Source organism: Pyrus communis, chromosome 12, assembly GCF_963583255.1.
Source record: "Pyrus communis chromosome 12, drPyrComm1.1, whole genome shotgun sequence".
Classification (NCBI taxonomy): Eukaryota; Viridiplantae; Streptophyta; class Magnoliopsida; order Rosales; family Rosaceae; genus Pyrus; species Pyrus communis.
Window position 1 is genome coordinate 1100271 of NC_084814.1, and position 25279 is coordinate 1125549.

The window sequence follows — 25279 nt, forward strand, 5'->3', positions numbered from 1 at the left end:
CATCTCAATCCCCATACCACACAAGTATGATAAGCAAGTGTGATGAATTCTAGTTTTCAGAATGTTGCTCTAGACGCATTTCTCTAATCTAGCTAAAGTGACGAGATCATATACCAGCTGCAAACATGTCTGCAAAGATAGGCATACTTAACGGACACTGAGTCAACATCCCTGGAGGATATGCCGCTTCTATTGGATGGTTTAGACGCCCCTGTTGGATGGTCTGGTACACAGGCGGATAGCCAATCAATTTGTCTTGGCCTGGAGCACGATAGATCATTCGGTTCATAGGATTCACTTCCCTAGAAGAGGAAGACACGGCACAACAATGAATCTAAACTCGATCGCTATCTCAAATCATTTCCATCTCATGAGATTAATCCGGATTACTCCCGAGACTTGAAGTTCTTGGTCCAGTATACTAGTTTGGATGAGCTAAATGGAATTGAAATGAGATTATCATCGATGATATTTTCACTTATATGGTAGCTATCGACATAAATGAAAAGTGACGATATCGAACCGTGTTCCGTTAATTAAGTGGCAACATAGAACTGATTAGACAACTGAAATTACAATCCAGGTTAAATTCCTTACCAAAGTGTGTTTGGACTTGTCGTTCCTACACTGCCCAAGGTGACCTTATTATGTTACAAGTGGGAAAGGGCGCGTTATGAGATGAATGAAATAATGCGATATGATGCACGCCTTACGGTGCAAGGTTTCTCTCAAAACGTCATATGATTGATAGTAGCATTATGAAATGTGATTAGTGTTTTCCCCATGGGGATATAGATATGGAGATTTACATGTAAGTTCCCGAAGAATTACATGGACTGGTTCAAATAGTTTCAAAACCACGGAACACCTTGTTAACTCGTTTTAAGGCATTCACTTACAATCTGATGGATGTGGTATACCCGTTTAAGTGATTATTTAATCAGTCAGGGGTATGGATTATGCCCTTGCGTGTTAAATTATGAAGTCTTATTCCAAATTGCTAGAGTTACAGTTTATGTTGTTGACATGAATCTCACTAAGATTCCGAAAGAGCTTGAGAAAACTGTCTCGCATCTGAAGATGGAATTTGAGATGAAAGATCTTAGGAAAACTCGTTTATGCCTTAACCTGAAGTTAAAGCATTGTTCTGACGGTATTTGGGTCTACCAGTCGAACTACACCCTGAATATGTCACTTTTGAGTATACCTTTGATTATCCATACATTATGTTAGATCCCACATCGCCCAGGGGAGTGATCCTTATATGTATATTCACATCCCTACCTAGCACTAAGCCTTTTGGGAGCTCACTGGCTTCAAGTTCCATTGGAACTCCGAAGTTAAGCAAGTAGCGCACGAGAGCAATCCCATGATGGGTGACCCACTGGGAAGTTCTCGTGTGAGTTCCCAGAAACAAAAACCGTGAGGGCGTGGTTGGGGCCCAAAGTGGACAATATCGTGCTACGGTGGAGTCGAGCCCAGGATGTGGTGGGGGCCCAGGCCGGGATGTGACAATTTGGTATCAGAGCCTAACCCTGGCCGCGTGTGTCCCGATGAAGACATCGCATATGGGAGTGATCTTTATATGTATATTCTCATCCTTACCTAGCACGAGGCTTTTTGGGAGCTCACTGGCTTCGGGTTTCATCGAAACTCCGAAATTAAGCGAGTAGCGCACGAGAGCAATCCCATGATGGGTGACCCACTAGGAAGTTCTCGTGTGAGTTCCCAAAAACAAAAACCGCGAAGGCGTGGTGGGGGCCCAAAGCAGACAATATCGTGCTACGGTGGAGTCAAGCCCAGGATGTTGTTGGAAATGTGCCCTAAAACCAATCATATGATGATACTTTATGGACATTTCACATGTTAAACTAATCTAGTTTAATATTAAGGTCAAAGATTATTGTTTGAGCCGTCTCATATAAATGTTATATGCTTAAACGATAAGTCCAAGGAATATGTGATTGGAAGAATGCGATCTAAAGAAGTTAGATTCATGAGACCATTCTTTCGTTGACACATCCTAAACGTTCCTGATCATAGGATTGTCAATTGGGCATTGACAGTCCGTTAAGATCAGTACGTGCTATATCTTCTCTCAGGGAGAGTGACTAGTCTCGAGTCATTGGTGTGTGTGACATCAAGACAAGTACGTAGGTGCTCAATAGAGAATGAGTTCACTGAACACGATCAACGAAGAGTTCTCATATTCATGTCACATGAGAACTCATGGTTGGGATAATGCAAAGTAGTCCTTTGACCTGAGGCATCACAGTTGTCTTGTGGTTAGGTCCTTAATCTTTGATTATGTCAAAGTCACTCCATCAGGAGGGTGTCCACGGCATCGTCAGGGTTAAACCACTTAGCCATGGAGGCAAGTGAATGCGCAACAAGGGATCTCTAACCTTCAAACTGTTTGAGGGAGAATACTCTATGATATGATTTAGAATTTCTGGCCAGAGTATGAATGAGATGTTGGAATGCGTTCCAAATCACATTCAAGGTAATCATATAAGCACAAGACTCACATTGGATAGTAGACATGAATAAACTATCAAACCAAACAATGTGGTCAAGAGTATTGTATTAGAGAAATACCGTATTGCATTTGTAATCCTAAAACTGAATAGGTTCTCCACCTCTTCTGATTAGCTTGGGTAACCATGACATGCTGCTAGGCGTCAACCATGGTTTGTGGAAGCCCTAAAAGTGTATTATCACTAACGGGAGAATTGAAAGTAAGTTTCAATTCACAATCGATTTGAAAGAGTTTGAATTGCCCACTGCCTCGCTAAAAGGAACCTAATGGATCGTACACCGTGTAAGGTAAAGATTGAAGATTCAACGGAGATGAGTAAGAATAATTAAATGGTTTAATTATTTTTGGCAAGGATTAATTAATATGTTAATTAATCAAACGAATAAGTTCGTTAAAGACCTCGGGATAGTTTTGGACCTTAAGGCCCAATGGGCTTCGAACGTCAAGTCCATTGACTTAAGTTGTGTGACAACTTAATGAATAATGATTCACAAAGGCCCAAATAGCCCAATGAATACCCTAAGGCCGGCCATTTAGAGAAAGAGTGGGCTTTGGACTTATTTACAAGTTTGCCACTCAAATGAATTAAGGTATAAGTGTGACTTTATAGCCAAAATTCATTATGGGTTGTTTTTGGGGAAATTGGAGAAACATAAACTCTCCTTTCTCTCTAGAAATGGCCGGCCACCCTTGAGGAAAACATCTAGCAATCTTACTTCCTCAAGGTCACTCATTTCTTCTCCAATCTTACCTTGGTGTGGAGACTTAGAGGTTCTCAATTTTGGGAACTTGGAGAAACCTTTTCATCCATCCAAATCCATGGATCTAAGATGCAAGGAATGAAGGCCCTCTCTTTGGGTGATTAGCCTTTGCTTATGCAAAGAGGAATCTACAAAGGTATTGATTTCTCAACTCACTTTGTTTTGAGTTGAGTCTTGGTTCACCTATCTACTAGGCTTTGAAGTTCATGGGTTAAGTTTTGTTTTTGAGTGCATATAAACATGATTCCGCCTTTTAATTGTTAATTGCATGTTGTTGATGTTGCTCAAATGAACTTGTTTTTCACAAATCTTCCTTCAGATGTGGTGGGGGCCCGGGCCGGGATGTGACAATTTGGTATCAGAGCCTAACCCTGGTCGCGTGTGTGCCGACGAGGACGTCGGGCCCCTAAGGGGGTGGATTGTTAGATCCCACATCGCCCAGAGGAGTGATCCTTATATGTATATTCTTATCCCTACCTAGCACGAGGCCTTTTGGGAGCTCATTGGCTTCGGGTTCTATCGGACCTCCGAAGTTAAGCAAGTAGCGCATGAGAGCAATCCCATGATGGGTGACCCACTGGGAAGTTCTCATGTGAGTTCCCAGAAGAAAAAAAACTATAAGGGCGTGGTTGAGGCCCAAAGCGGACAATATCGTGCTACGGTGGAGTCGAGCCCGGTATGTTGTGGGAGCCCAGGGCAAGATGTGACACGTTATATGCAAATGAGATACTTGAAGAGGTTATGGAATCCAATATTCTATATCTAAAGTTCAACTTTGCGCTTCATTGTACTTAGCTCATTGTATTTAGACAGGACATCTCCTTCATTGTTGATCTTGGTAAAGGTGCAGCACCGTGCCTACACGCAACCATTGAATTGGTATTAAAGACGTACCCTGAAGCTACTACAAGGGCAAATCCCAACGCATCTCGAGCAGATCCAACCCCCTGATCCTCGAAATGATGCTTGCCTTGTTGTTATGCTGACGCAAGTTACTTATCGAACCCGCACAAGACAAAATCTCCAAATGGTTATGTCTTTACCGTTAGGGATATCGCAATATCTTAGAGGTCCATGATATGACCTTAGTTGCGAAATCTTCGAATCGTTCCAAGACTCACCTCACTTCACTACACCACAAGTGAGACATGGTTAAGAGTTCTTGTTGAGCATATTCTAAGTACTTGATGTGTTTTCATCCATCGTTGAGTCCCGACAATGATCCATGAAGACTATGCCGCATGTATCCACCCGACCAAGACATGATACATCAACAAAGTCAATGCCAAGACATATTGCGTCTACATCTACATCAGCAGAGCATCAGAAGATTGAAGTCATGCAAGCTCATCCTCCAAGGAATTGGTATGCCTAACTATCATATGCAATGCTTGTAGTTCTCATTTGGAAGTTATGTCAAACTCAAGAGGAGTATCCAGAAGTATACTCACTTGATCTTAATGTACTCTTTTTCCCTACGATTAGGAGCATTTTTCCCACTGGGTTTTTGCTACCTAACTAGGTTTTAATGAGGCACCCATCCTGGGTTGATCATACCCTTGAGAGCTCTTCTACTTGCGTCCAAAAGACGTATAGTTTTGACTTAATGCAACTTCTCACTTTTGTCCTTAGTCTATGGGTTTTTCTCCCACCTTGGGTTTTACCATAACAAGGGTTTTGTGAGTTTTACCTTTTATGCATTCTTCCGTTGATTTAAGACTCGCATTCGCTCATTATGCCGACAACTTCATCAACTGTACTTGCTTCATCATTGAAGACCTGATGCGCCATTTACTTGAGTATTTACATACTCAAGGGGAAGCAATGCAGTCCTATTGGAATAGGAATGTGATTGTGTAAATCCTAGTAGATATGGGAATGTATCTTATATTCCTATTAGGAGTAGATTACCTATTAAATGTTGTAATCCTAAAGGGTAAGGAATTAAACTTCCCTACTACTATAAATAAAGGCACAATAAGGTGAAATAACATACACCCACAATTACATATCTCTCTCTTTCTCTCTACAAATGCCGCACCTCTCTCTCTCTCTCTATGACCTCCATAATTGTTCAGTAAATTATGCCTACAATAGAATCTAACCAATTTTTTTTTTTTTTGACAAATATCTGTAACGGATGAGACTGTAATCAAAAGGCTAGATTATAGGAAATTTCTTACAACACAATGTGCATATAGCACCAAAATTATGACAAAAAAAAGTTTAATCAAATCACTAAGAGGCATGGATATTTGATCTAGAAAATTCAAAACTGAGACGCCTATATCAAAAAAATCGGAGTTTGATACTTATAACGCTATTGTTACACTATTGTGAGTTCAATATATTAATATTACACTTGTATTAGACTCATGAATCAATATATTAATATTACACTCCATTATTTTTATTTTTTTAAAATAATTCTTTTATGAGTTCAATATGTTAGTAACTTATCTTGTACAATCAAAATCAAGGAATGCTAAATTAAACTCATATGAGAGAGAGAGAGAGAGAGAGAGAGAGAGAGAGAGAGAGATCCATGCGTGCCACTGCAAAGGGTCGTGTCCCACCCTTATTTTGATACGCTTTTGTATTTTATGAGCTGCGTTGGTGGTTTGGTCATTTGAAAACTGCAGTTGAAGGAAAAAGAGGTATTAAGAATTTGAGAGGCACTTAGAAAACACTTGGGTCGCCATCAACCGGATCCTCCTTTTGTTAAAGGAAACATAGTATTAACCCTAATATCTGTGTACGCTGATACCCTAGGGCCTAGGCCAGCCCTCACGGTAGGAGAAATATCTCTTTTTATTTTATGGCCTATTTTTGGTATGTCTTTAAAACTTTACTTCAATCTTACTTTGTTCTTTGAAAATTAAGAATTCGTTTGGAGATATTTTTAAAATTAACTTAAAAACTTTTGATAAAAACATTTTCAAAACCAATCATCAATAAAATTGCAAGTGCTTTAGAATCCAAAATATTTTTAATTATTTTAAAAACACTTCCAATCAAGGCTAATTTGCGCCACTGAAACACAATTTTTACATCACTTTGTTATATACCATTAATTCTGTTAAAAAATTGGTCAAGTTCTCTTGTGTTACATGATTGAGTCTCACTGATGCCATGTCATTGCTATTGTTACAAAATAATATTAAAAAAATAGCTCCACCACTCAACATTTTACAAGACAGATGATTAGCACCTGATATTGTGTCGGCCTTAAGTATAACTACACACTAATAAAGAATTGGCAATAGTCAAGTTGTAGAGTCGAGGCAAAAGAGAGACTTCTTGCCCTTTTCTCTGTGTGCTCTTCTAGCATCGTGGTCTTACCACCCGCACAAGGAAAACTTGATACCATGATCGTTTGGGGGGTGGGGAGGGAGGTGTTTTCCACAAAGCTGCTACTAGGGCTCACATTTGTTTTCCACAAAGCTGATACCATGATCATTTCTTATTCGTGACAAATTGCATTTTAATATGTGTGCTCGGTGGTTTATAATGGCACGTTACCCCTTTATCCTGTCAAGACTTTTCTCTATTCACTCTGCATATATACCCAATGTTATGTTAGGCCTTTCATAGTAAATTGAATGAGTGTGGTACATTTTTTTATATATAGAAGAGTGTGTGATGCTTATATATAAATCAGATAATTTGAGTTTGATACTTCTAACACTACTGCTACATTAGTGTGAGTTCAATATATTAGTACTTCACTCATATTAAATTCATGAATTCAATATATTGATATCATACTCAAATTATCTAATTCATTAGTGATCTATCATTTAGTACAATCAAAATCAAGAAATGCTAAATTAAGCTCATTTGAGAGAGAAGGAGACATTTCATGCGTGCTATTGCAAGGGGTCGTGTCCTACCCTTACTTTAATATGCTTTTGTTTGAGGACATTGTATGAATGGCCCCTCAATTTTTACTCAATTGGAGTAATGATTCCTCAACTAAAAATATGCATGTGACCATCAGTCCCTTAATTAATTCATTAAAACGTGCAACTATAGTCCTTTTCGTCAACTCCGTTAGAACTTATGTCAAAATGAGTTACGTGCCGCCACACACGTAAGGCTAAATCAAGGGACAAATATGGAAAATCAAATGAGAAAAATTGTAGCAATGGTCTCTCAACTTTAACTCAATTAGAATAATGGTCTCTCAATTAAAAATATATAATCATTGATCACTTAAGTCATCAAAATGCACAGTTATGAAATTTTTTTTTTTACTCTATCGAAATTCTATCAAAATGAGGAACTACCTTAACGTCGAAAAGAGTATGCATCTCATAAAAAACAAAAGCATATATCAAAGGGTAGGACTCGACCCCTTGTAGTAGCACGCATGGAATCTCTCTCTCATATTGAATTCATAAAAAAATTCATTTTTATAATGGATTAGTAATTTAGGTGTGATATCAATATATTGAACTCTGAGTTTAATATGGATGTAATACTAATATGTGGAACTTACACTAGTGTAGCAATAGTATTATGAGTTTAATATGAATGTAATACCAATATATTGAACTCCTTCCAACATAATTCAACTTTAAACCAATTATGTAACAATCGAAATAATACAAATAGCTAAATAATACAATTAATTCCAATAATACAATATTTTAAACTCCTTCCAACATAATTCAACTTTAATCCAATTATGTAACAATCGAAATAATACAAATAGCTAAAAACATGGAACAACTAATTCCATGATCAACAGTATCCAAAATAAACAAGATACTCCTAATTTGTAGGCAATCCAAACTGGTTCCTAAGAGCAAGTCCACCCCTAAAAAAATGCGCCAGCATCCAACCTATTTAATCCACTCAGTGAACAGTGATAGACCCCAATGAACAGTAATAGACCAAATGTCACATCCCGCCCCAGGCCCCCATCACATCCCTGGCTCGACTCCACCATAGCACGATATTGTCCGCTTTGGGCCCCAACCACGCCCTCACGGTTTTGTTTCTAGGAACTCACACGAGAACTTCCTAATGGGTCACCCATCCTGGGAATGCTCTCGCCCAAACTCACTTAACTTCTGAGTTCCGATGGAATCCGAAGCCAGTGAGCTCCCAAAATGCCTCGTGCTAGGTAGAGATGGAAATATACATATAAGGCTTACAGAATCCTCACCCCTGGGCGATGTGGGATCTTACATCAAATACATCTCCACCCCTAAAACTAAATAGCCTAGTCAATTTTATTAAAATATTATTAATTATTATTATAAAATAATAAAAATTAATCCCTATCTACCTCACAATCTTCAACCTCACCTCAATCCTTCTCCGACTCACCCGATTCCCACAATCCAATCCACACCCACATCTTTATGCATCTCATTTCACAGCTATACTCTGCAACCGCAGTCGTAGTGGGACGAAATCTCGACGTCTCTGCATCTCCACATCTTCCTCGCTTTGCCTCTCCCATTTGCTTCATCTTCCTCGCTTCACCCATCCCACTAAGCTCGTCTTGAGTTTTTCGTCGTTCAGAGAAAACCCAAATACCACAGCCCAATTGAAAATCAGTTGGCGAGATCAATAGAAAAGCAAAGAGGGTCGATCATCCTCAACGTTGAAGATCAACAATAGCAACGGAAGCAGCAGCGACTTAATGGGCTTTGACGTCAGGTTGACACAAGCCTGACGTCAGATGGCTCGGCTCTTGGGTCTGTCAATTCTGGGCCAGCCTGTGGCCTGGCTTGGGCTAGGGTGGGGCAAATTGAAGGGAAGCCGGTCCATTTTTTGGCTTGGGTGCCAGCCAAAGAGCTGTGGTGGAATTGCTCTAAAGAATAAGACTGCCACTATTTATTTGCAGATAATTAAACATCAATTATGAAAAAATTAAAAATTAATACAATTAATTCCACTCATACAACTACTTTTTAGAATAGTGCTCTATGCAGTTTAGCGGTAGATTGGTGAAGAGGGGAGAAAAACTGTGTGGCTCGTTTTGTCATTAGATTTACTGAGTGACACTTCAATTCACTCAAAAATCACCGCGTGATAAGTTTTAAATATAATATTTTATCATTCTTCTATTTTGAATTTTTTATAATTATCTTTTCTACTAATTTCATATATGTCTAACAGTTTATATTTTTTCTTCTCATTCCTCTCTGTTTTCTTCCCTCTCTTCCATGTTGGAGAACAATTTAGAAACAATAAAATAACATAAATACAGAACCAAAATACTTATACTTTATTATTCACAAATACTTGCAATACAGAATGCAATAACACAATAATTACAAAAAATTAATATGATACTAACTTGAATGAATTGAAGGTAGAGGCTAGCGCAAACGCTATGTCCTTCGAACAGTATTTCTGTCCCACTCGTGTGCTTGTGGTTCTACAACGTCTGCTCGACTAGGATACAACTACCTAATTCTACAACCCGCACTGGATTATAGAACTCTAGCGAATTGCTTTGTGTGTTTACTCTCTGGAAAGTTTGTACGGAAGATAAGGAGGAAGAAAAGCTAATGATTGATGGAAATGAGGACTCGAGTTATATAGGCTCTTTCATACCTCTTCAAACACCTTTTGGATGTTCTGAAGCTATACAGCTCTTTCCAAATCAAAACGTTTTTAATTAATTTAATTAAAAACTTAATTCGAAATTAAAACTAATTGATCAGATTAATTTTAATTCATTGGCCCCAAGTGCCCCAAGGCCCAATCCATTATCTTGATTAATTAATATTAATATTATAGTATAATCATCAAGCCTAATCCACACAACCATAAGGCTCAAGCCTTCAATCCATTTCCAAATGGTCCAATTTCTAATTACTAAGAAAAAGGAATAAGCCTATATAAAGGCTAGTGAAAAAATACTGTTGACCAATGTGGGACAATAGAGTCTCAAACTCCAATATTCCATTGCAGTTTTCTTCCCCACTTTTTATTTCCTTTCTTCACAAGATAAGATATTATATTTAAAACGTATAACATAGCAAGTTTTGAACAGATTGTAGTACTACTCAACAAAATCTAGTGCCAACCTAAGTTCCACACAATATTAAATAGTTCTTAATATTAAATATTAAATAGTTTTTAATATTATCTTGTACGCATGGCAATTATAACAAGAATTAAAAAATACAATCATGTCACATAAGTGAATTTAACTATTTTAACTGAACTAACAGAATATAGTAAAATGATGTAAAAATTGAGTTTCAAAGTGCAAAATAAGATTGAATTATAGTTCGAAGGACATACCATAAGATAAGCCTTTTTCTCCTTTCGTTTTCTTTGCTTGACCAACCCTAGTTCAAAACCATCGCACCATCAACTGCTGGCCTAGACATCAAGAATAATATATTACATATTGCAATTTATAACAGATCAACTAGACATGAAGAATATTGCAACAGAAGTCCCGGTAGGCCGTAGTGGACCAGTAGCCACCCAAATCTGTGATACTTGAGCTCTCTTGAACTGCACTTTACACCACCGCAAAGGCATAAGATTCTTTGGAGGCCACAAAAGCGATTTTAATGATCATCCTCGTATATAGTACAAATTTGGTATAGTTCGAACGACTGGTTTGTTAAGTGCCGACTATTGTACAAATTTAGCATATACTATAATTCTGAGTTATATTATATATTCAAGTGCCGAATAACACTTTTTGTGGGTTCAATTCAAATAGTATTTTAATATGTCAAGCTGTTCGAGTTGTAATTAAAAATGAGTGAATTGTCAATTTAGTTTCTGAATTATCACCTGAGTGAAAATTAGGTCCATAAATTATTTTTTTCAGAAATATCAGTCCCTCATTATAAAAATCTGCCAATTACATCCCCAATATTAGATTCGAAGCCACCATATTCAATTTTCTATCAATTTAAGTCACGTTACTTATATGTGATACACATTGGAGGGTAGATTTGTAATTTTTCATAAAGAAATAGTGTATGGAGTTAACTTTGGAGGGTAAATTAGACGTTAGATTCGCAACCTATATGAAATGCAAAGGGCTTAAAGTGACTTAAGTTGACAAAAAAAAATGATAAAATAGCTTTGAATACAATAGTAAGGATGAAATTAACAATTTTAAATAAGTTTAGGGACTTATTTTACCAAAAAAAATAATTCAATGACCTAATTTTTATTGAAATGATAATTAAGGGACTAAATTAGCACTTATCCATTAAAAATAGACAAACACAATCTTTTAACAAAACACAAAAGTGACAATCATATAGTTGAGTGTTTAAATAAATTCATTTACAATAGTGTCTTAATCTCCAGATATATTCTTCTAAACTTTTTTATTCCAAAGCATATGAATTTTAGGCTAAATCCCATGAGATTTGCATAACACATCACTTTGGTTCCTCAGATTTCAAATCAATGGAAGTGGTCCCTAAGATTGTCCACCATCCATTATTTTGGTCATTCCATTAAAAACTTTGTTAAGTGTCCCGGAACTCTTGGCTGGAAGTTTGGGCAATTTTCAAAGCTTTGTAACTCAATCGTTTCTTAACCAAATTCGACCCATAATACATGAAAATGAAGATAGTAAAGTGTAGAATAAGATTATACCTATTGGAAGCCCAATGGTTGCCAAAGATGGCCGGAAAATAGCCTCAAAGTTGACTAGTCCGAGGGAAAACTGGAAAACTCGCCGGAAACTGAGTAAATTTTAAACGTGCATAACATCTTCAATACTCAACGAAATCAAGTGATTCAAAAACGAAAATCATACTTATTGAAGAGATGAAGAGAACAGTACCTTTTTTTTTTTTTTTACTGCTAACTCGTCGTGTTTTGACCGAAAAACAGCTCAAAAGTGGCTAACTCGAGACCAAGATAGCAATTTTCGATCTGTTTTCTGGCCAAACCACAACGAGTTAGCCATCTAAAATGGTACCATTCTCTTTGTCTCATCGAGAAGTATGATATTTGTTTTTGAATCACTTGATTTCGTTGAGTATTGAAGAAGTTATGAACGTTTAAAATTTACCCAGTTTCCGGCGAGTTTTCCAGTTTTCCCTCGGACCAATCAACTTTGAGGCTATTTTCCGGCCATCTCCGGCAACCATTGGGCTTCCAAATTGGTATAATCTTATTCTAAACTTTCCTATCTTCATTTTGATATATTATGGGTCGAATTTGGTTAAGAAATGATTGAGTTACGAAGCTTTGAAAATTACCCAAACTTCCGGCCAAGAGCTCCGGGACACTTAACGGAGTTTTTAACGAAATGACCAAAATGATGGATGGTGGACAATCTTAGGGACCATTTCTATTAATTTGAAATCTCAGGGATCAAAGTGATGTGCTATGCAAATCTCATGGACCATTTTGGTGATTTAGCCTGAATTTTATTAGGTTCTAACTATCACTTTTATCTCCAAACCGAAAGAAATATTAAAGAGCCAAATTGACTCAAAATTGTCCCATCTAAGATTTATTTTTATGCATTTTATTCAAAATGGTCGATGACGTCCATGAAATATGACGTCAATATAAATGATTCATGAGATTTGACATCAATAGAGATGGTGTTCGAGTTTGTCTACCGTCAATCATTTTAGTCCTTCCATGGAAAGCTCTGTTAAATAATGACTAAAATAACAAAAATACTCTTAATTTAATAAATAATGGGCCAAAATGATTTGACAAAATTAAGGGAGTTTTGTCATTTTTTTCCTCATTTAATAGAGATTTTTCACTGAATGACCAAAATAATTGAGGGTGAACAAACTCAGAGACCAATTCTATTGATTTTAAATCTCAAGGACAAAAGTGAGGAGTTACGCCAATATCAGAGACCATTTTGACTAAAAAAAAAACCTTATTTTTATAATATTTATTTACTTACACTAAGGGACCATTTGATAACAATCCTTTCGATTTGCACTCCAAATTTTCTAGAACTAGTAAGAAAATTACACTTGTGAGCGATGTACAATAAGATTTTTGGAATGCTAATAACAATTTTCTTCAGTTTTAATAATTTTTTTTTTTTTTTTTACATTTTTTAAAATTGAAAACTAAAATCTTATTTGGTAACTACTTTCAATTTTCAGAAAAATGATAAATTAAAACTAGAAACAATTTTCTTGAGTTTTAAAATTTTGGCCTTGAGTAAATGAAAGCTGAAACTGAAAGTAGTTACCAAACAAGATTTTAGTTTTCATTTTTTTTTTAAAAAAGTGAAAACTGAAAAACCAATAACTAAAAATAAAAAATGAAATGATTATTCAACGACCCCCCTAAGTCGATCATAATCATGAATATATATTCTTTCTAAAATATGGGTTTGACGGACCCATATATATTGTAATCATTGTACACTAAATAATACAATGAGTCAAATTTATACATGTTCAACGTTATATTGATTTCATGTTTCCCCCCTTCTTTTCTTTGTATCTCTCTTGTTTTCGTTTCTAGAAGAGTAATGTTTATATGCCCCTCCCCTTCTTTTCTGTGTATTGTTTGTGTAATCTATGATTTATGAGGGGAAAGTTTATGTCCCTCTTGATAAGATGTAACTTTTTTTTTTGTTATCAATAAAATTTCTCTCGTACCATTGAGGTTTTCCAAAAAAAAAAAAAAAAAAAAAAAAATGTTTTTCGATCCTAGGGTTTTCAAGTTTGTTTTGGTCTTTAGGTTTCTAGGGTTCTTTCCTTGTGCCATGTCTTCCTTCTCTATACCTTCCATATTTCCGGTCCTAACATCACTCACTTTTTCAAACTCATTGGTTATAAGGAAAATTAATAAAAAAAGTTTGAAAACTTTGAGTTTTAACAATAAAGACAAAATAAAGTGTAAAGTGAATAGTACCAGAATTAACATTTTAATGTAAAATTGTAATTTTTAGTTAGTGAACAGTATTATAAGTTTTTCGTTAAAGTTCCAAATTTATTACCTTGTCTGGTTTCGTCAAATCAAACCATTTCTTATAGGTCATGATCTTTGGAAGTTGTTGACGGTTCACATCCTATTCGATCTCCTGCCATACCAGTTCCCAAGAACAAACATAAGGATGGAGATCCTCCCGCCAAAGATCCTAACCTTGCTTATCCCCTCTAGATTCAACAAGATCAACTTGCTATCTACATCAGAAGTGACACCGCATTGATGTTTGAATTTTCGTCAACAACATTTTGCCCAAAGTTTCTTTACTAGTGAGGCCAACCTTCGATTCCAACTCCCCGAAATGTCCAAAGGCTCTCAGAGTGTAGATGCAAGTATCCAACATGCCAAATCTATCAAATAATATAAGCTGTCATTTCTACTATTTCGTTTTTGAGTATTTTTTGCATAGATTATCTTTGAACGGGAAAGATCTAAAATTTTGATGGCTCAAAATATTAATACAAAAGTGTGTGAAAAGTAAAAATGAATATAAATATCACACACAATGCAAAGTAGCTTTACACTCACATTCTCTTTCTTACCGTATATTGAAAAATGACTTGTATGAACTAGGGACACGGCTACCTTGGGGTTGAAACCTATCTGAACGCCAAGCAATTAATGTTGAAGTATGTAAGAGCATTTCCACCGGAAGCAAAAGAGGCTGGCACCCAGTGGAAAAAACAAGCTAAGACTCAGCCAATCCACTCCAGCTCGTGGAATAGACTGGCATCCAGCCCAAGCCAGTCCACAGGTCGGCCTAAAATCGACAGAGGAAGGAGACGGCTCATCTGACGCCTTGCTAACGTCATGGCTACAGTCTCTCTCATCTGGAATCCCATCCGACTCCTGGAACCCCATCCCAATCCCTGGAACCCCATCAACCCCCTTCCCCTGATAAATCCATATATTCAACACCATGTCCCCTTTCCAAATCATGATCTTCCTGCAACTCGGATCGTCGTCGATCGGTTGATTAACTCGAATCTTCCTGCAACTGGAATTTTTTTTCCGTTTTGTATATTTTCGATGAATTTTTTAATATGTAGGTGTTGATTTTTGGGGGTTTACGGTGTGCGCAAGTCCAGGATGGTGGGTGTCCATGTTCAAAATAGGGTAGATTCGACGACGTGGTGTACAGAGAGGAGAAAAAAAGGAAGAACAAGAAAAAGAAGAAGATGGTGTACATAGAGAAGAAAAAACTAGGAAAAGTGGGAAGAATAAGAAGAAGAAGAAGAAGAAGAAGAAGACGGGAGGGGTGTCAGAGAAAAGAAGTCAAAAATTAAAAAACCAAATTATTATTTTATAATAAAAATTAATAATATTTTAATAAAATTGACTAGGCTATTTTTTGTTAGGGGTGGAGATGCTTTGGCCTATTACTGTTCACTGGGGTCTTACTGTTTACTTGAGTGGATAAATGAGCTGGGTGCTGGTACAAAGTCTTTAGGGGTGGAATTGCTCTAAAGAAAAATGAAAAGTTTTGGATGCCAAAATGGCGGTGTACAAGCATGAGTGGTTCTATAAAAGGACCAATGTGATCCGTAAGGCTCATTTACTTATCAACAATGAGTAAATAAAGAATCAGTTAACTTTAGAATGAGAAATAGTAAGGAACTAGGATGAGAAGAACTCATTCGTATTAAGCTTTTTACCAACCACATCAGAATAAAAATGAAATTGATGCTCATGGTTATTGTTTACTAATCCTAATGAATTGGAATGAGAACAACTTGATTACTAATATACCCTTGCATAAAATTATTCAAATCACTTTAACAATAAGTAGACAAGCTAATCGAAATTTGAAAGCATCTAATGAGAGTACAGCAAAATCGTTTGACATTCTAGGAGTGATGAGTCCATCTTCAATTGTTCAGATACCTTTTGTTTTTGCTTTAACTGCTGTGAACAACAAAATCTTTTATACTTTTTGTTTGTATTTCACGAATGAGGATCAGGATCCTCTTCGTGAGGATTTCGGAAAACCTCCAATCACATCCGTTCATCGTATATTGGTCAGAAATCTTTGTAAATCTTTTTATTTAAAATTAAATATAAACAATCCCTGACGAAAACTGACCGCACAAAATATGATGAACGAATATGATTAGAAAATTTCCGGAGTCCTCACAAAGAGGATCCTCATTCGCATTTCACCTCACCTCATGGCATGCTTTACTTGCATGTTTCTCATATCGTACATTTTGAAACTAGCAGTAAAAAGCTTCATAATCCAAGAGGGTATTTTCTTAGGTTTTGCTAGGGTATTTTGGATTATTATAGAATAATTAATGAGGATATTATCGGAAGACAACATGATAGAAAAGGAATTAGAATCAGATTAACTACTCCCTCCGAGTCATTCCTGAAAAGGAATGAGAATCACATTACAAATTTTAATTTCTTACATGCAAGTAAACACGAAAGAAGTCATAAAGAAAACTCATTCCCTTTCTTTTAATTCCCATTACTGATGTTTTTCAAGAATCCCAGATAAGAATCTATGATGGAAACCCCCCCCCCCCTTCTTTTTTCCTCCACCCTTCACCCCTACCGGTACTGGCAAGTGGTGCTGGAGAGGTAGGTCACTTTACGACCTAAAACTTAAAATTCGCTTCACATTGACTTGTTTCCATCTCTTTCGCAAAAAAATTGTCAAATATGTTGATGTGGATTAAAAAAATATTAATACTTTTTTGTTGGATAAAAAGTAATGTTTAAATGAATTGGAAAAACGTAAAACATATAAGAAAATAAATAGAGTTCAAGAACCAAGGGGAATTATCCATATATAAGGGGTAAAGGCTTCTTATTAACCCTTCTCTTATTAAAAATGCAAAAAATAAATAAATACATAAAAATTCACACCCAAAAATAAATAAATAAATAAATAAATAAAAGAAAAACCCTCACAAATGGGAATATAGGTTATTTGTAAGTTCATTATTTTTTATGATATATTTTAAAAAATAAATAAATAAAGAACTAATTGCCAGGCTAGTCTATGTTATTTATGATTACTTCATCTTCAATACGCTTTAATAAAGGATGTTCTATCCAAACACCCTTTTTACTTTTTATACATTATTTTTACTTCTCACACATCCCTTATTAATTTATGTCATTTGATCTTATTCAATTCATCCGATCCGACGATCGAAAATTAGAAGAATGTGTGAGAAGTAAAAAGGGGTGTGTGGATATCACACCCTTTAATAAACAGCAACACCCTCCGCCCCATCCCCCCCCCCTTCCCTCACACTCGTCTTCCTCATCTCTCTCTCTCTCCCTTTCTGTTTCTCTCTTCTTCTTTCTCTCTCTCCTCCTCTCTTACGTCGGAAAAGACTTATGGGACAGTAAACCTCACCAACCCTTAGATAAGAGTGGAATTGGCATATACGAAAATTGGAGTTTCCACCTTGTGGCAAAGTCAAGAATTGTCAAGTAGAGGGCAAAATTTAAAAGGATAAAAGATCCCAGAAAAATATAGATAACAATTCAATGTCTAAATCCATGGTCTGCCAGAAGATTAGACAATACTTCATTCAACTAAGTGACCTTACTTTATTGAGAATTATCCAAAATATTCGAATGAGGATTTAGACTACCCGAAATATCGAAGAAGGATTTGGACTAACAGGAATATTTGAAGGAGGATTTGAAGCACCGTTTCTTATAGTATAATTCCTTTATGTAATAGTGTAATGAACATGGTTCTAACAGATGTTGAAAGACCCAAACTACAATCTCCCTAGAGTGAAGATAATATACGCTCGCTCCCTAGGGCCGGACCCGGAGTGAGCAAAAGGCTAAGCCTTCCCTCCAAGAGAGATTGATCTGATTAGGTGGTTCCCGGTATGATCGAATATAACCGACTTAGCCTCCAGAGTGGGATGGTCCACTCCAAAGTACGGACTCGGCCAACTATCTCCACCCAAGTACTAGGCCGCTTAGACTAGATTGTTTAGTACCTTCCTGCCTATGTGAAGTGTCAGACTGCACAATCTGGCGCAGCCGCGCCTCTCTCCCACGATGGAGAATAAACAAATGGGCATTCTCCGACGTGACATCTGTACATCAGAACGGTCTCCTCGCCAACCTCCATTATTCCTGGCAATTAAGAGGAATGTCGAGTGACATGCAACCCAAGAACACGTCATATCCTTCTCTTTACAACTGCAAACTTAAACATTAGTGCCTCCACGCCAGGAACTACCCTTCCCAACGCTTGGGGCCACGGTGTTTGCCTGTTTTTGGCTTGCGCAGGTTTCACTCCTTGACGGTTGAAAATCGGCTCCAACAGATGTTATTCGCTAGTTAGGTGGTGTGACGTGCTCTAATGCCTAGCATCTAAATAGTGCTTAAACAAACTAGGTGGATTTAAATAATTTATTGTATATCGTACAAATAAGTATTATGTATTATGATATATTTTCTTTAGTATTTTTGTCAATTATAGTATGTAGGCTCTCTTCTGTTTTTGTCAATTATTTATTCTGATAATAAATAAGCATATTTATGTTTGTTTTTTCAATTGTTGTTTTAATATTCCTGGCGTGGAGGCTCTAATGCTTAAGTTTGCATATTTATGTTTGTTTTTTTTAATTGTTTTTAAAAACACATTTAAGAAATGCCCTTCTAATGCTTAAGTTAGCATATTTATGTTTTTTTTTTTTTTTTTTTGTTCTCGGGTTTTAAAAACAGAAATCTAATTTTGATTTCGAATTATAAAATAATCGGATCAAAAAAATAAATATGGCACGCATAGCGCAGTAGCAAGGACAACATCCTTTATTCAAGCATTCCGTCAAACATATTTCGTGCAGGTTTAGAGGGGTAGATTCCTCACTTTTCTTCAGAATTTCGAACTACCAAAAGGGCGACCATCCCTCTATGCTCTAGTGTAACTCGACCCATGTTTCCACCGATCATCCCTCATGTTTCATGCCAAAGTAACAGTGAGAGAAAGAGAGAGAAAATGAGGTAGAATAGTGAGATTGAGAACACAAGAAGAAGGTGGGTGGTCGATGCATAATTGGTGTCTGACGTCACTTACATAAAGGAATGTTGGTTGGGGTTTTTTTTTTGTTTTAATTTTAAAAATGAATTAGACAGGTGTCAAGCTTATGGTCACTTTTTTATGGTGACATATACATATGCATTTGTATTTTTTAATACATGTCAGCAAATTCGACTGTTGAAACAAATACAAATCAACATAGAGCGAATTTTGAATTTTAAGTAATAAAATAATAACTCTTGAGTTTCAAGCAACAAAATAAGATCGAAATCAATTTCTAATATCACAGCTAAATAGAAGCCTAAACTTTACATTCATGCTAGAGAAACGGAGCAAAAGCAGTGCATACCACCCATGCACACTTGTTTAGCGGATCCTCTCTAATGGATTTGAGACCACCAATGCACCCTGCATCAAACCACTTTATACAAAAAGAGAACGAATCCTCTCCAAAGCTAAGCAGTCGAAGCCTCCTCATCAAACAATATGGGCCGCTGATTGATGTGCAAGTCAAATCAGGATCGTCGGTTGTGTGTAGTGGTCTAAGAAAATGAATTAATAAAAACCGTTGGATTTAATTTATGTGGCCCAGATTGTTTGATGAGAAAGCTCCGGCTGCTTAGCTCCAAAGAGGATCCATTCTCATACAAAAATAGGGTATGCCGATCTTATAAAAATCATCGATATCCAATGATCGAGATGTTTTAGGATAATCAGATAGGAAGTGGATCTCACTAACTTCGTCTTCTTATGTTAATTCCTTATCATGCATGGATTAGTGGTAAATCTAATTAGCGTTTGGACCCACTAGATTGGGATTCGTGTTAATCGTGTGCCTAAGCTACATGTTGGGCACTCTTTCAAAAAAAAAAAAAAAAAAGGTACATGTTGGGCTTGAACTGGCCCACCAATTGCCTTGATAAAACAAGCATGGTTGGACTTGCTCTAATTAGATCCTAGGCCGAATTAGATTCTAGCCTCAAAAGGACATTTTTGGGCTTCTAATGCAAGCATTCAAGCCCAGGCAGCGTGGAGATGAAGAGCTTCTCCAAGAGCTTCTTTAAATTTTTGTTTTACTAGTGAACGTGGTTAAAAAACTATTTTAGCTACCCGGCTTAACATCCTCTCTTTTCTAACAAACTCTTAATATGTAGCTCTTCTTCCTCCTATTCTCCTCCTCCGTGTCCGTGCAAGCTCCAAACACAAAAAACACATATCCACCCGCTCTAATTTGTCATGCTAACCTTACCTCGCTTTGGTCCCAACCTCCCTCTCTCACCCTCCAATCCGATTTCCCTACCAAAGAACCCCCTAGACTTAAAAGTGCCACTGTTCATTTTTCATTTTCTTAAGTTAAAACACCCTTTAAAGAGTCGTGGAGATCAAATTTCTTAGTAATGCTACACTTACCACATATTTGTACCTTTTTTCTAATAGAGGTGAGACCCGTCAACACATACGGATTACATCTCTTCCTTGTAGTTTATATGCCTGGATTTATGATACACGATTCGAAACAGCTCAAAAAAGGACGATTCTCGCAAGTGATCTTTATCCGTACACATTTCATTACAAGCTGTATGAAAGATACATGTAGCTGTGTCTATATTGTGGCTTTTCAAGTCTAGTCGCTGAGCTTAGACAATAAAAAGAGGCAAACAGAAGCAAGGAGGACAGTCGCGGAAAAACAAAGCAAGTCCAGAGGAGATTGTATAACAGCTTTCTTACTCTTCTCGAACAACCCAATTAGAAGTAGCATCACTATTACATGGCCAAGCTTCGTTTTCAACTCATTCACGCTTGTGATATCCAACCATTTCGGTCGCTCCTGTAAAAACGAAATGAAACGAAATGTTCAATATAGGGAAAAGTTTAAGGAAACCAAATCAATCAAATTTCCTTCTAGTTTCGATATGTGACTTCCACGCGACCCCCTATTGAGGATATTTCAGTTCCTATCTTTATTCTCCTGTTTTATTCTCTCCCTTCCCCTTTCTTTTCCACTCTCTTCTGTGAGCTTTCAGAACAAGGGTCAAGGACTTGGTCATTTGGAATGGCTATGGTGGCTGTGAAATGGGCATGCCGAGGCAGCGAGACCAATCTGGTTGAACCACTGGCCAAGCCAACCACAGAAGTCTGATGAATACTGATTTTGCAATTTTTATAACCACTTACGAAAGCAAAGACCGAAATCAGTACTACCCTCCCCAATGGATGTCATAAGAAAGCTGCTCCAGTTGAGAACCACAGATCTTTATTTTAGTCTGAAACTAGGGTATGAAAACTTCAGGAGCCAGAATAAGAACTTCAACAAGAACAGAGAGTGCACCTCGAAGAATTTAAGAAGCTTGAAGAATAAAATTTGTTCCCACCTGAATTGTAGTGTTTTACTTTGTTTAGAAACTAATTCTTCTCAAGTCTCAACTCTTACGTGAAGTTACTGTTTCTCAAGTTTGCGATCAATCCTACAGCCACAATAGCAACTTTACCCCAGTTCTGAGAATTTGCACAGAGAGAGAGAGAATAAATAAACTAAGGACTTAACCTAAGGCTAGGGGTGTGCATCGACTGTTTCAAATCAGGTTGAACCCCAACCTGCTGACCGGTGCAGTGAGCTCGGATTGACAATATTAAGGGCAAGTTGCATAAGATTTTATTTTTCGGTTGACTGCAGAATAGCTTTGAAGTGTTGGTAAGATAGGCTGTTTACAGCATATTACATTTCCTTAATTCAGGGCTACCTTGTTCACTTATTCTCGCCTGTTCTTATGATGCAAGGCTGATTTCTTAGAGCATCTTACTGGATAATGAACTACTAGCATTCTATGTAAATACCTGTTAGTTGGACACACGTACAATTTCGTTCTTTTATCTGCTAGCATTGTCCACTAATTCTACAAAGGAATAATATTATAAAAATAAATGAAGCAAAGAAAACGGCTTGCATCCCGAGAAAATTCAGAGACTGACCTTTAGAGTGAACATGCCAAAAAGATTTGATTTGTGAGAAGCTTTATCATCTGCCGAAGATTCCGAAGGACCGAGATTACTGACAAAGAGCTCATAAAGACCCATTCCAAACACCAACATCACTGTTCCCAAAAGATAAACATCTAAACATGCCATAAGAAAATAGTTAGTGAGTCATTTGCAGAAACATATGTTGTATTACAAGAAAAATTAACAGATGTTGGTCCTCTACCATCTCAAGGTCGTCGGGAAGTGCAATATCTAATATTGATGGTGTCAAGTATAGCCCTCCCTAATATGCTCCTCCTTAAAGTGCTTTTACGCCTAGTCAAGAACTCTACATATCACCTCCTTATATCAATTTGGAACTCTTTAAGTTGAAACAACAGTGGACATGTTAGTCCTATTTTTTAAATTAGAATTATTTTATAACCATTTTTGCATGCGAAACTTTTAAAGACATGAAATTCTAGAAACACAAATGACCACCCAGTGCAAGTGGGGATTATGGTAAAAGTTTACAATCTAAACCGAATAATGGGTCAGATAACCCGGAAAAAAGAAAAGAAAAACAAAGAAATTAAATTCACCGACCAAAATGCAGACTGTCGTGATTGAACAGAAACTACAAAAGAGTTGTGCAACTACTATAACGATTGTCTGACAAGAGAGGAAATCATCAACTGTCTTGGTCATAACTCAACTAATCTTAGTTAAAGCCCAATGAATGCAAATTTATTTCTTAATTTCCAAATCTCTAACATCTGATTGGTGAAAATCCATTACTTTTGGGGATGTGATAAGGTTTTATTAAGTTTTAAATAATATAATAGGGACTTTTAGAGCTTCAAAAAAATCAATTCCTCTAGAAGTTTAAATTTCTTGGCCGTATAATGAAAAAAATTTCTCTCTAGGTTTTCTTCTTGTTTGCTCTGTCTTTACGTTGAAAAATATCTCTAGTAAAACAAATGTTTGTTTCATGGTTCTTAAATCAAAGACAATAAAAAAAAAAAAAAACTATAAATCATGGAAAAAAATATAATATTTAAATACTCACCAATAGCCTCAACCAGCGACCAGATTACTTTACTGCGATTTACAGAGTACTCCATGAAAGACTGTACCACATAAGTGCAGCCCTGCATATTTGGGTAAGATTTTAAATCAGTGCATAGAAGAGAAAGCCCATATGTGTCAAGAGATCAACATAAAAGCATCATGTTATCCTGTAATCATTTCACTTCCTGAATCGAACAACGGGATGGCTATACATCGACAGCCACATACACCACCATGCATAATCATATCAAGTGATACCCAAATTGTTGGGTATAAAAATGCAGATTGGCAGGTTGCTAATTTCATTACAAAATTACAAACCACAACTGGCTACGCACATTCTTTGAAGGAAACTTGGTTATTTGAAAGAGCTAAAAATATAATGTTGTTTCACGCTCAAGTACTGAAACAGAATATAGGCAACGGCATATAAAGCTAGCGAGCTAATTACCACATGTTCGCTAACAACTTTGGATTCATCTAATCATGGCTTATGCATATGCTCTGTTACAATCAAGCTAACCTACATATTGCTTGTAATCCTGTGTTTACTGAAACAAAAAGAAAAAGAAACATGCACTATTTAAAGCCTTTACGTTCCTAGTGAAGAACAACTAAGGTATAACACCAGCTCAAATTCAAGAGGTACTGTCCTAGCTTGGCTCAATTGACATTTTTGAGGGGGGATGTAAATGAGTTCTTTTCAAGGCCTTATTTTTGCATTCATTGGTCTTTTATTAAGTGGCAGAGGAGCTTACCTCATTTTGTCCTTACGCTATATTTTCTACCATTACCAAAATCTTCTTTTCTTGCATAATGCATTCTAGCCTTATCAACCATGCAAATCTGGCAATCGTCCCAATTGTGAGACACCTCTCAACAACAGAGGAAATTGGGTTGCCTTATATATTTTGATAGAAAGAGGAACGAAACTCGGGGATGTCAAGTAAAAATAACAATCATAATTTAGCGAATAAAACAAAAACGAAAAGCATAGCTAAAACATGGTTCAGCTAATGAGCTACTTAGTACTGCAATATAAAGTTGGAGGTTTTAGGTTCGACTCTCCTTGATTGAACGTTCGATACCAAATGCCCCAGCCTTAATGTAAATATATTCGTTGTATTTTTTTTATTTTTTTTAACAAGCGAAATTATCTACACTAAGAGAGGAGTAGGCTAAATATCATAATGGGTTAGCAATTAGGTGGTTCAAATTTGCTTTTGTCGAGAATCAAACATAAGACCTCTTACTTATTTAACAATCATACCTTGATGAAACAAAGAAATGACCCAATCAAAGACCCCAAAACTCCCATAAACGCTAAGAACCGAAATCTGTATACCACCTACAAATCCACCCAAAAAAACAGTGAAGTTAAAATCAAAGTATGCCAAAACCGGTAGAAGTTACATGATTAAAAAATGTAAACTTTTTCGTACCTTGTCTAAGTATTCCTCGACGGCTTCTACTTTATTTGGTGAATTTGCTGAATTCTGACCGACTCCGGCATCGGAAACGATATCGGAACTGATGGGCAGGGAGGATGAGTGTTGTGGGGCAGAAGAAACGCCAGGCCTCGAGCTGGCGGCCATGAAGACGATGGGTCGGAGAGCATGGAGACGGTACCCAGATGCCCTATTCCAATTTGGGCTCAGTTTTGAGGCTTTGTTGAAGGATGATGGCAACGGCGGAGGAGGTGTCGCTGGTCGGATGGGTTTTGAGAGCAGAGGCCGAGGCGGTGTCATGAAGGACTATTTGTTTGGTTTGCTGAGTTCGAGTTCTGAGACTCGGGCGAGTCGGTTTCGGTTTAGGAACTGAAAAGCGGTTGGGAATTTGGAAGGAACGGCCTAAAATTGGAAGGTAAAAGTAGTCGTGTATGTTTGGGAAAACAACAAAACTCATTTGGAAATTTTGCCCCATTGGGGGCCCAAAAGAACTTTGTATTTTTCTTAACATTCTCATAATTTTTCACTTTTATACACGTGGAGATACTTAATG

At 36.8% G+C, this 25279-nt stretch overlaps 1 protein-coding gene across 1 annotated transcript; it reads right to left on the reverse strand.

The window, feature by feature from the left end:
• Positions 1–20725: 20725 nt before the first annotated feature.
• Positions 20726–25129, reverse strand: LOC137711304 (uncharacterized). Its single transcript, XM_068450532.1, has 5 exons — positions 24721–25129; positions 24549–24626; positions 23277–23358; positions 22220–22362; positions 20726–21077 (listed from the first exon to the last, which is right to left on the reverse strand). The coding sequence occupies exons 1-5, from the start codon at positions 25024–25026 to the stop codon at positions 20874–20876; spliced, it is 813 nt and encodes a 270-aa protein (XP_068306633.1). The 5' UTR covers positions 25027–25129; the 3' UTR covers positions 20726–20873.
• Positions 25130–25279: the final 150 nt, after the last annotated feature.